The sequence below is a fragment of the Myxocyprinus asiaticus genome, chromosome 20 (assembly GCF_019703515.2).
Source record: "Myxocyprinus asiaticus isolate MX2 ecotype Aquarium Trade chromosome 20, UBuf_Myxa_2, whole genome shotgun sequence".
Classification (NCBI taxonomy): Eukaryota; Metazoa; Chordata; class Actinopteri; order Cypriniformes; family Catostomidae; genus Myxocyprinus; species Myxocyprinus asiaticus.
In genome coordinates, this window is record NC_059363.1 from 1,407,071 (window position 1) to 1,419,901 (window position 12,831).

Sequence of the window (12,831 nt, forward strand, 5' to 3'; positions counted from 1 at the left end):
CTATCAGAAGCTAATTGTCTAATTGTCTAAAGGCTTGACATAATTTTCTGGAATTTTCCAAGCTGCTTAAAGGCACAGTTACATACTATTTCTTACTTGAGGTGGCGCTGATGTTTCAGTGATTGACTTGATTTACACTTGACATTGCTATTTGATGAAGAAGCAATGTGGAAGTAAACTATAGCAAGTTTAACACATGAACAGTATGATTTGGCTTTTGTCATATAGGTGTACAACTAAAAATCTGTTTAGACTCAAAACGTGTTTGATAAAATACATATGTGTGGCTCAATATGTGTTTGACAGCCAGTTACATTTTATTTAATTAAAATTTCAGTGTGGAAGTAATTAATCCTGGTCTATATTTGTTGCATATTGATACACATTGGTCAAAATATATCAATTTTATTTTCTAATTGTCTTGAAAAAAAAATTAATTTGACACTATATGGGCATTTTGTAGATCCATTTGTGATTAGATATATGTGCTTGTGCTAAGTGTATTAGTGTAACCACAATTTTGGCACATTATTAAGAATTTGAGAGACGAGTTAAAATATTTTTCTGTGGTAATGGACATTATGACACAAAAGCTGATAATTTAACTTGTATTGTTCCCAGAACTTTTCTTTAACATCTCACTGTCTCCTCCTTTCATCTCCCTTTCTCTCATCACAGATCTGTCCATCTCCAGACCCACTCCTCTATACGGTCAGCCGTCCTGGTGGGGTGAAGCTGATAAAGATAATAAGCATCAGCATTGTGATCAGAGCGGTTATGAGAATTACACAGGTGTGTGACTGTGACTTGTGGCCTGGTGTTTCATTAAACACAAACCCAGGAAAAGATTTACAGAAGCAATATTTATTTTGAGGACCAAAGCAGGGCTACAGACAAAAAAAATTAATATATTGCTCAGTGTTTCCCACAGGATTTTATGACTGTGGTGAGTGGACCACGGACCCTGTAGGGGGGTCCAGGGGCATGCTACCCCGTAAGAGAATTTTGTACATTTTAAAGTTAATCAATCTGGTGCACTTTGAGAGCAAAATTAAGAGGCTAGATCTATGAAGAACTTTGTGCTCTTGTAAACAGTTTTGTGCTCTAGTAGTAATTTAATCAAACACATTGGTTGTAGGGGGGCCTGGGTAGCGTAAAGACGCTGACTAACACCCCTGGAGTTGAATCCAGGGTGTGCTGAGTGACTCCAGCCAGGTCTCCTAAGCAACTAAATTGGCCCGGTTGCTAGGGAGGGTAGAGTCACATCGGGTAACCTCCTCGTGGTCGCTATAATGTGGTCCTCGCTGTCGGTGGGGCGCGTGGTGAGTTGTGCGTGGATGTCTTGATGCCAGATGATTGTGGGAATAGCGTGAAGCCTCCACACGCGCTACTTCTCCACGGTAATACGCTCAACAAGTCACGTGATAAGATGCGCGGATTGACGGTCTCAGACGCGGAGGCAACTGAGATTTGTCCTCCGCCACCCAGATTCACTACGCCACCATGAGGCCTTAGAGCGCATTGGGAATTGGGCATTCCAGATTGGGGAGAAAAGGGGAGAAAATAAATAAATAAAAAACATTGGTTGTATAGATATAAATGGTGATGACATGGCAAAAAAGTCACACCCACAAAGCATAAATGAGACTGCGTTTTACGCAGTTCACAAATGGTTAAAACACAAAATCGACTAGAGCAGGGAAAGTTTCAAGAGGTCCGGTTTCTACATTTTCTTCCCAGCAAAAGTCTGGAAAATAATAACTTGCACGGTGTCAGTAGTCAGTATGGCTTTGAAATGAATAGTCTCTTCAAAGCAGAGATGAGGACACTGGCCCAGAGACAAAGCCAAAGCAGTGGGGTGTGAGGGATCTTTTCTACCAAAAGATTAGGCTAATATATTTCATAGAGCTCATTGGTCGAGGGCACTTGGATATTAAGATTACAAGATAAGATCAACTTTTGTTTTCAAGCTGGGTGACAGCAGTCCAGTTTTTGTGTTTGAACATTTTGACATTCTGAATATTTATTTTTAATTATTTTTACATTCAGATGCCTATGTATGGGACATAGAAGTACTTTTGACTGAGAACATATAGGTTACTGTATGGGGGTTTAGGGGTAACCCCTGAGAGAAAATGTAGAAAATGTAAAAGATGGACCATTTTTATATTTTCCTAAAGTGAGAATCTTATAACAATAAACTAACAATTTACATCTTAAAAATACTGTTTGCTAAAGTTAAGTATAAATGGGCTGACTATGAAATAATGGGAATGTTCTCATCAGAAGCATAGCCCTTTTCCATCGACATGGTTCGGGTGTGGGTTCTTGGTCCGGTGCGAATTCTCGAACTGTTCTGCGCATTTCCACCACAAAAAAGGCCGTTCCGGGGCCGAAAACCTGGTTCGACAGCAGCCCCAAAAGCTTACTGGTCTCTACGCAGGAACCAATTACTTCTCTGATTAATTTTTACAAAATTAAAGCAAAAAATAAATAAAAAATATTTGACAAGAAAGGCACGTAACATGCTGATTAATAAAGCTAAATTTAGACGGAAAAAGAGGTTAGTCTAAAAAGGTGACACGTTAACTTGTCCTGTCACAAACCTGCTTTAGCTGAACCGCCCGAGTCATTTATCAGACAGATGAAGATAGTTTCACTTTGCTTTATTCTTATTTTCTGCAGTGTGTGTTTTAGCGAAAGATGCCAGTCTCCATCTACATTGCTGCTCACCGTGTCTCCGCTACTGTTGTTAAAATAACCGCACCTGGAACTCTACGTAGCCTAATTAGGCTTTATGCGATGCCTCGTGTATATTGCGAGGGAGAGAGGCAACACGCATGGAGCAGGAAATGAAGCATGTTCAGCGCTTGAGAAGAAGATGATATAGCATTGATCGCCCCTGAGTGCATGTGGTGTGTATAGCTCCATTGTTTTGACGCACCGCTCACTAAAACTGTAGAAACGTTAAGATAGAACAACCATTGTCATTATCTCGTGGTCTGGGTGGAACCAAGCCGGGGACCGGACTGAGAGATGCTTTGCCGAAGCAACGGCGCAAAACACAACGTTAGAGATCTTTTATGTTATTATGGGCTGCCATAGTCTAGATGGGAAACACTGGAGCTATTGGCACCTAAATAGAAACATTTCCAAGCCAAATGGCTGTTTTTAGTATCCAAACAATTATAGAATTAATCGATTTAAAAGGTTGATAGTTTATTTTGCAGATAGTTTTAAAAAACTATATATATTTATATATGATATATTTTACATAATTTTATATGTTATTTTAATATAATATTATTAGTGTAGTGTAATGTAATGAATAAAATGTGTTACAAATTTTCTTAGTCTTTTTTCACTGTGGCGGAGTGCCCCATGAGTCCATATTGAATAAAGTCACAGATAAAGTGCTACCAAAAAAAAACCAACAACACCCAAGATTCAGTACATAACGCAGAACTTTTGCCATGGCTCATGCTGTGTTTGTTGTCGCATGTAATAAGCGGTGAAAGATGATAACAACAAAGACAGACACAAAGTGTTCCCGACTGTCGCCAATAGCGACTTGATTTTAAATTGTCAAATGATTTATTTTGTGTTGCATTTGCTACCGTTTTAGTCGCAGTGGGGTGCCCTGCAAAGTAGTCATTACTGTTGCACGTAAGGTTCACTGTCACCTAAATATTTGTATAGTTCAGTGAAATCACTACACAAGATTAAGATCCTCAAAGTGAACTGAGAACAGAATAATCCTCTTGTGTTTGGTGATCTCAAGCCTCTGGAATTCAGAGCTAAACTCCACGCTGGCATGAGCTTTAAAACATGTCAGAGTCGTAGGTCCAGCCTCGTGATGGATTAGCAGCGGCTTTAGCCAAGAACCCAGTGAGAATGTCATTGTGTTTTCACTGAGTTTTAAGTCTCAAGTGTACTTCTTACAGAGATTAAAGTGTAACTGTAGCAACTTCACATTTGTTCCATTTCAGTTTTTTGTTTTTTTGATGTGAATTTCAATGCTTTTATTTTCGCTCATTCTTCTGACAACAATTTTTAATTTGCAATGTAAGTTGTTGTTTTTTTTGGTGGCATTTCATACATGTAAAACTGTGTCCTAACCAGGAACAGCGTGCCATAAATCCTAACATGGAGATCTCTTCCATGTTTATCTGAGTTTTAGCTCTAACCAGATACGATGGCAAGACATTTTTGTCAGATGCTTAAGTTCTATTTCTGTTATGTCATGCTTGGTGGCCACACACACAGCGGAAGCTCATTGGTCCAAAATGATGCTTTACATAGCTATAAATTTAACAGGAAATATGTTCTGATTGGATGTGGTTTTGTTGCACAGCATTTCACATTTCAGTGTGGACAGAGAATGTTTTCGTGGCTGCAAACTTCTTGTTGCACCTGGTTAGGTAATGATGTAAATTAGATCTTAAAGACTTGGAGATACTAAGAAACTGTGAGTCACAGCTGGTGTGTGGTAAGCATTTGAGTAGTTCTACTTCTTTATGATGGAGTTGGCAAGCATCTTAATCCGTCTTTGTAATCGGTTTGTGTTAACACGCATTAACACTGATGTCTTTCTCACAGAAAACCAAAAAGAAGACATCAAACGTGAGTTGACTGCCTCTCCAGATGACCTTCAAAATGGGCAGGACATGTCCGGTTACTCTTACCGTAAGGAACCAAGCTACTTTGAGATCCCCACCAAGGAGATCCAGTCCAAGCCCAAAACTGCACTCCTGGATGTCGAGGAGATCCCAACAAAAGACACGGACCACAAACCTCCAGCAACACCCCCGGTGGTGCAGGGCCACGCCTCCTTCACCATTGAGTTTGATAACCAAACACCTGGAAAGATGAAGATCAAAGACCATGTCACAAAGTTCTCAATCCGTCAACACAGGACTCCCAGTAAAGAGTCAATTGCCACACTTCCAGAGGTGATGTCCGTGGAGAACAAAGTTGCTGATTGGTTGGTACAGAGTGATGCCAGTATGTTGAGGAGTCTAGATGGCCAGTCTGGCTCAGAGGAACTCTTAAACAAGACCTTCAAAGGTAAAAGACCAAAACTATACATTTGTATAGTTAGAAAAGATCCATCTTGGGTTAATTGTTGACCTGTTATGTGTGGTATTTCTAGATGGACACCTTCATGAAGATGGTGATTTGGAGGATCCAGAAGAAACGCAAGACCTTCAGTCAACGTCCCTTTTAGGGCCACAAAAGATTGTTCCTCCACAACCTGTCACCACTCCAGAGGAGGATGATTACCGTACTAACTATACACCAGAGTCCAAAAACCAAGGCAAACAAGACCCCCAGCAAGCTTTTGTCATTGACTTTTTTGATGATGGTCAGCGGAAAAAGCGATCGCAGTCTTTCACCAATAATGTGTCTTCTCCTGATCTTCAGAATGCCCTCAGAAATAAGTTAGACAAACGGAAAGGCGCAACCACGTCTTCTAGTCATAATCCACCCACCCAACAGTTCACCATTCCCCTCAAAGGTTCTGATAGTCCTCAGAGGGCTGGATCACTTCGACGGGAGAAGAGTCAAATCCGTATGAGTACCTCTGAATTTTCATCCCGCTCATTGTCCAAACCTTTCGGCAGCGTGGGCCGAAAATCTAAACTGGTGCAGGACTTTGCAGCAGAGTTGCTTCGAGTGTCCAAAACTAGTTCTGCCTCCACGTTGGGCTCACACTCTAGTAGGTCTAACTCTACATGTGTGAAGACCCCGTACTCTACATCTGCCTTATTCCCACCAACAACAAACGCTTGTTTTGCAGTGGAACATAAGAGTCCTACTACCTCATCTCATTCTCATACTCATACTATGAATCAGACATATTCCACCTCACTTTCCCAACAGTCAAGGCCTCAAAACCCTTCTTCTGTGCCCATGGAAGACAACAACAAAGACGTCAAAACCCTTGGCCCCAAGCAAGAAGAAGAAGAAGACAGTTTAAGTGATGCAGGTACCTATACCATTGAGACAGAGGGACCAGACAAAGAGGTGGTGGAGGCACGGAGCATGATCGACCAGGTACAGTCTCGTCAGATCAACTTGACATTCGAGCAGCAAAGAGACAGTAAACACACAATGTTTTATTAGGCTTCAAATAAATTATTTCTAAGTAACAATGTTAGGCCAAACTGACAAGGTACTGGCCAGTTTCCAGTTCTCTTATTGGGGTTATTTCAGTCACTTCCCGAATATTTAATCACTTAAAATTTTGAATAATTCATCCAGTCACACATCATAATAAGAGTTCCAGTTGGCTGGGTACAAACACAAAAGCCTTACGTATTTATGCATGCTTTATCATTAACAGGTGTTTGGTGTTGGCGACAGCAGCCAAATCTTAGCAGCAGCAACATTTAAGCCGATAGTTGATCACAGTGCAGGCCATGATAGCATTCTACTCAGTGAGAATAGCTCAAGTCCAAAACTAGGCCAATACCCAACAGACCATAGTGACACAGCCAAGAGTCCTGGACAGGTAACCTCACATCTGACTAATAATCATAAGCATGCTCACTTAGGGTCATCAGACTCACTCAATCTGTCTGTCAATCACTCAATCACAGCAATCAGGTATATTTTCAACTCTTACATTTCCTCTGAGAGTTCATTGTGGTCTTTCTTGGGGAACCTCTCAAAGCTTTCTTTTGGCTTTTTCCTGCTTTTGGATGGATGATTTTAATCATGAAAGGGGCTGATCCTTTTTAAGGTTGAGATATTTTCATTTGGTATGCTTTTGAAATATGCTTTGTTTTTGCTGTTGGTGTAGTCATGTAATCAATACGTAGTAAGCCAGTACAATTTTACATTTTTTATAAGACACAACATGCTATTTAAAAAGGAGGTTGCCATGTTCTTAATACAATAATATCTCATGTTAGTGTTTTGAGCAGTTTAGGGCAGATCTAGGAGGATTATTCCATTTTCAAATAAAATATTACTTTGTAGCTGTGAAATAAACTTATATTACTGACATTTAGTGAAAACACTTCACTTTACTTTTAGATATTAATTGGAATGGATTACCACTTAAAAGCCTCTGGATGTATCGAGACATTTGGTTTCAGTTGTTGGTTTCCTGTATACAGATACAGTCGAAGGCGACATTAACACCTGAAGGCACTAGGTGGGTTTCTCGCTGGGCCAGTTTGGCTGACAGCTATTCAGATTCTGTTCCTGCACCAGGACTGTTTGATATCCCTTCACAAGTTGAGCTTTCCCCCGGAGGTATTGATGATTATGTTTTTTCTTTTATATCTTTGATAGCACATTGTGCTTTGTGTACTGATTTGTCCTGTTCATCATGCCTTTAAGCTGGTGGAAAAATCATCCACCAAGTTATGCTTAACCGAGGTGCTGACTGCTCAGAAGGCCAAAGCAGCAGAAAAAGACGAGTTCTGCCTCTGGTTCCCTTGAAGGAGAAGACTGAGACACCACCACCCACAATACTCGTCCAACTTGATCCTTACCTCTCTGTTGGTGAGAGGAGTTTTCAAGTTCAGAAGCAAAAGTGGGATCCCCAGAAACTTAGTGTCCAAGATGATCTTGACCCTGACAGCTTGAGTGATGCCAGTAAGTCTGATGATAGCTCTGTTGTGGAGCAGAGCAGGAAACCTTCTGGCAGAACTGAAATGATGGGGAACCAGTCTCCTAAGGCTCTACCTAAGCAAGAGGAGTTGCCAACCTCTGATGTGGCCAAGACCAAAAAAGACCAGGATTCACCTCCCAAATTCTCTACAGCTACTGTAATGAGACAGTATGCCAAGCTCAGCAAGAACAACTACTCCCCACCCAACACTGATCAAAACAAGATTGCTTCTCTTAGTATAAACAATTCCATTTCTCTTATCAGACAGGAAAGTTATACCAAAGAATGTTCCAGCGACAATGACCAGTTGTCCAAATTACCCCATATATCTAGTCCACCCTCTAGCAGGGACCAAGAGACTGTAGGAGCTTTTAAAGTTGTAAACAGTCAAGACACTCAGTCTTACCTCAAACACACTGAGGACATTCTTGCAGCTCTGGAGGCCAAACTTCTGAATCAAGACAATGGTAAATCCCATCTTGGGGACTCGGCCTCTGGAGAATCAGATGTAGACACCTCCAGTACAGTCAGTGGCAAAAATGCTCCAGATTCTGTGCCCAAGAAGCCATTGGTCCTCAAAGGACTTTTAAGAGATAAAACAGCTTCCAGTCAGTATACAAGAGGACTTAAGACTTCTGGTGATCCATGGTCTAAAAATAGCCAATCCTGTGTAAAGGACCGCAATGGTAAGGTAGAGCCAAACAAATGTTTTCAGCTCCGTCGCAGCCTTAGTTCTCTGGACTCTGGGCCAGATCCTCAGAGTTCCACTACACGCAATCGGACTGATGCAGTCTCAGACCAGGAATCAAGCTCCCAACCTTATAAGAAGTACACCGTTCCCCTTCAGAGGGACAACTCAAGCAAGTCCAAAAGCACATTAAACCAAGGGCTGTCTCGTTCCAGTAGCCTCTCCGCTCCAAGATCCACAAGGACTTCAGTGCTCCGCCGGGCCCGATTGGGCGATGCCTCAGACAATGAAGGCACAGAAACCGAACGCATGTCTCAAAACTCAGACAGCAACCCCTCTTCGAACAAAGTCACTCAGGAGAGCAAGAAGCTCTCGCGACTGGACATTTTAGCACTACCCAGGAAAAGGACGGGCTCCTTCACCACACCCAGTGACACAGAGTCCTCCACAAGCCGGACAGGCTTTTCAAACCACAGTACAGAGTCAGGAAGCTCTGTGCGGAAAGCTTCAGTGCCGGACCCCAAGGCTCTTCTGCACAAGGCTACAGTGGCAACAAACAGACAACCGATCATCCGCGGACGCTCTAGCAGTGCCAAATATGTCAGCAGCACTGCCAGTGAGTATGGCAATGTTGAAAATTATGCTCAACATAAATTGTTTGTCCTTTCATTTTGAGATATTTGCAAAAGTGTTAGCACAGGTATAGATATTTGCAACGATTATTTTGGCTTTGCACACATTTATCAGAGTGATAAGCTTCCAAAAGAAAAAGTACATGGTGATATGATGTTTCTAAAATATATGTTTCGTGATATAGTTATATCCAGCTTTCTCTCACTGTCTCTGAATTACCCACCTTGTGTGTGTTTCTTCATTCATTGACTCAGTGTTGATTGTGCTGTGGTTTGTATTGCACTGGGCTAATGACAATCTTTAACTAACAAGAGACCGTCTAATTAGTCCCCAATTTTACTAATATTTTACATTTTAGCTAACTAGGTTGTCACACTAAAAACCAGGTATATTATTGAAAATCAAGGTAATTTAATGTAACTTTTACTAAGGGGATTAACAATCTTATTGATGACTTGGTGGGCAACTGGAAACCCATTCATGAATAGGAAGAGGTAGTTGGTTTTTCGGTGTCTTTTCATCTCTCTCTGTATTTCTTCCGTTTCCTGCTTTTTGTTTCTGTCCCATCCTCTGATGACATGGTGTACCAAACACTGCTCATTCCCGAATCCCTGGGCCAAGGCTCCAGGAGGCGTCAGAAGGGTTCAGACTACGCCTCCACCTCGGAGGATGAGTACGAGTTTAACCATAGTACCCCTAAACACGAACACTCCCATCATTCAGGGGCCCAGCAGACCTCCAGAATCCACCCACCAGGTCCGGTGCGAGCAGGACCCAGACTGAGAGACTCAGACGGTGAGGGACAGGAGAGCGATGCGTTCCAGAACTGGACGTCTCATAGTGCTGAGATCGCAAGGTGGGAAACGCAACAAATCGTTCATGCCTACGTGCAGAATTTTTATCTTATTAACACAGATTAATTTGACTTTAATGGCATGTGTTTTAAGAGCGTATGTTTCTACAAATTGCCTCACTGAATATTAATGTTTGGTAGATTAAGTCAAGACTTGGCTAAAGATTTGGCGATTCTGGCTCAAGAGATTCATGATGTTGCTGGAGACACTGAATCTCAGAGTGCTTCTGCTGATAGTGTGGGACCAACGTTATCTGCCCATGAAGAGGTACTCTTTCCATTATGCTGAAAGCTAGGGTGTACTTTGTCTTTGCATGTACCATTACGTCTTGTGCACAGTAGATTACTCTAGCCTTCCAAAGTATTTTCTTTTGACTGTGAGCCCATTTGGACTTGTTCGGCGCATGCACGCTACAACTGCTTTGTGATACTTTTCAGTGCAGTCAAAGCCAGACGCATGTGCAGACGATGCGCACAGATGTGGACTGTCCGCAAGTCTAGAAAAACTGGGCTGCATTTGGACACCCTGTCCATACTGTGCAGATGATAACATTTGCATCATGTATACTGTGCATGAGATGTAGCTGCAGACAGAAAGCTGATGCATATTTTGGCCTTAACCCCTCTGCATTAAAAACAACTGATGTTTTGTGGAGTTTTGAAATGATATGTTTTATGTATGGCTTCCTTCACATATAATGTCTGTTTTTAAATGGGCTTTCAATTGCGGCATCAGATTCCAGAGGCTAGTCTGAATTTCCAAAAAGAATCTCCAGGCCCGGTGATGGTTGAAGAGTCTGAGCAGACCTTTAGAAATGAAGACATCAAACAGCAGAGTTTCAGACAAGATGAGGTAGAAACGCTTGTTTTCACTCTTTGTTTTATGTGTTGTATGTTAAATATCAGGGTTTGCAGTTTTTGTAGTTGAACTTAAACTCTGTTCTTCTGATAGGTGACTTTGAACAATGTGATGCTGACTCCTGTGTCGCAGCTTTCTCTCACAATCCGTGAGAACACAGAACAACTGACAGAGAAAATCAAGTGAGACTCGTTTGCTTTTCACAAGATGCAACTAAATTGACATTTCTGTGCTTTAGCTAACCTAAAGTTTGGTAAAACAGTACACATCATTACTCACAGTTTTACCCATGTACTGTATTCCCACACGGGTAACTTGTATTCCTGCTTTCCATGATGTTATCCTCCTGCATTACCTGGTTGTAATATGTTGGTTTCGTTATATTTTTCCAGGGCATTGTTCAATAATAAGACAGATGCTTTAAGAGAGTTTGAAGCAGGAATCAATGCTGCTGATGATTCGCCCCCACTGAAAACATCAAACAAGGTTTGTCTCTTTTTCATTTTACTTTGTAATTTTCTATTTTTTTTTTATACATTTTCCGTTCTCAAAATCAAACATAAAATCAGTGTGGAAAACTGAATGAGTTTAAGAATATTAGAGCTTATTAAATATTGATGCATTCGTCCTGCTAGTAAAAAAAAACGTGTAATTTCACATTAGTCAATATAGTTGTTTTCCCTTCCTTGTGTCTGATTGCCTGTCTTCAGGAAATTGCATCAATTCTCAGAGAACTCGGGAGAGTCCAGAAACAGCTAGAAGGTTAGTAGGTTATTCTCAGGAAAACTTTCAATTGAACCGTTTTTGTTATCGCACCGACTAAAGATCTTTCAATAATGCATGCAATGGCAAGTTTTGGCAGTGTATATAATATATGTATAATAATAAAATGTATATAATAAGTATTGCATGGTATACATTTTATCATAATGTAAATGTATACATACTATATCTGAAATGTGCTGTAGATGGTCGAATAAACGTCAGTAAACAATATGACCCATTTCCTCTTCAGTCATCAACACAATCATAGATCCTCGAGGAAATCCAGATCTCGGTAAGACTTTCTCCACGGGTGGTTTATCTGCAGCTGGGATTCGGAGTTCAAGACCTGTGTCCCGGAATTGGAGGTCTTCCCCGCGAGGCGGTGGACCAACACCGAGCGCCCGACGGATGTTTAGAAGCTCAGATAGAGAAGGGTCTCTAGACTGACGGCTGAGGGGTTTGCCATATGACACAAAACATCATCACTTTGATATTGATTAAAGCTTTAGGCACATAAATCTAAATCTACTTTGGCTCTTAGGTATAATAAAGATATCTTGACCAATCACAAGCTCTGCTAAATTCCTCGTTATCTTTGGGAGAATATGACGACAAGTTTTGTCTGGCCTATTTGCACATTTGTATCTTCCTCCAAACAAAGAACTCTCTTTATCGTAAAGACCTGAACGGCAATTTCAACAAATAGCACTCACTTTATAAATGCTTGAAAAACCACATACAGCCATTTTCAAAACTATGATTTTTTACTTTAAAGTGTAATAACAGTAAATACACTGATGTTGACTAACTTTACCTTTGTTACTTCTTTGATTGTTGTTATAGATAGGCTATAAGGTACAGTAATTTACATGACTATTTAAATCACTTTTTGTCTGTGCTGAACAGAGTATGTGTACACGTTAAAGATCGTTAAAGAAATGATTAAAAGTTACTATTTGTAATTTTTTCAAGCAGTGTTGTAGAATTCCACATTGAGATTATAAGGAACTCAGTTCAAATCATTTTGTAAGAACTACTATCTCTCATGTTCTTGTTTTAGCAGATATTATCTCTCGTGTTCACAATTCAATTCCAGTCATCAACTTGTTAAACCGGAGAAAATGTCATATTTAAATGTCATTTTCATATTCGGCTGTTTGTAAAGCCCTTCTACATTAATGTGCTGTATTTAAAGTTACACAATACATGAGCTGAAAATTAAAAGAATTCAACCCTATTTTTTTTTCTTTGTAATTATTTTAGTATTTTTAATGTTTTGATGTTTTTCATGGAGGTCAGTTGATGTTGAAAGTTGAAATTTAGTGTATAATCAGTTCTCGTAGGATTAAGAAAAGACATGGAGTTAGGGTTAGGTTAGGGTTGGGGGGTGGGGGTTAATATAAAGGATG

General features: G+C 40.6%; 1 protein-coding gene across 5 annotated transcripts in view; it reads left to right on the plus strand.

Annotated features, from left to right (window-relative positions):
- The window catches only part of LOC127410683 (centrosomal protein of 170 kDa protein B-like), a 30,593-nt gene extending 17,942 nt beyond the window's left edge, over positions 1-12,651 (plus strand). The window contains exons 8-20 of one of the 5 annotated variants that reach the window (XM_051645839.1): positions 679-792; positions 4,600-5,067; positions 5,153-6,057; positions 6,347-6,514; positions 7,125-7,263; positions 7,351-8,928; positions 9,567-9,801; positions 9,940-10,066; positions 10,535-10,651; positions 10,751-10,839; positions 11,050-11,143; positions 11,368-11,419; positions 11,673-12,651. In XM_051645839.1, coding sequence (XP_051501799.1) covers positions 679-792; positions 4,600-5,067; positions 5,153-6,057; positions 6,347-6,514; positions 7,125-7,263; positions 7,351-8,928; positions 9,567-9,801; positions 9,940-10,066; positions 10,535-10,651; positions 10,751-10,839; positions 11,050-11,143; positions 11,368-11,419; positions 11,673-11,869 — 4,283 coding nt within the window. In that variant the 3' untranslated portion in view covers positions 11,870-12,651. Of the gene's footprint in view, positions 1-678; positions 793-4,599; positions 5,068-5,152; positions 6,058-6,346; positions 6,515-7,124; positions 7,264-7,350; positions 8,929-9,199; positions 9,523-9,566; positions 9,802-9,939; positions 10,067-10,534; positions 10,652-10,750; positions 10,840-11,049; positions 11,144-11,367; positions 11,420-11,672 lie in introns of those variants that run through there. The other 4 variants (XM_051645840.1, XM_051645842.1, XM_051645841.1 and 1 more) reach the window with 4 other exon arrangements.
- The last annotated feature ends 180 nt before the right edge of the window (positions 12,652-12,831 follow it).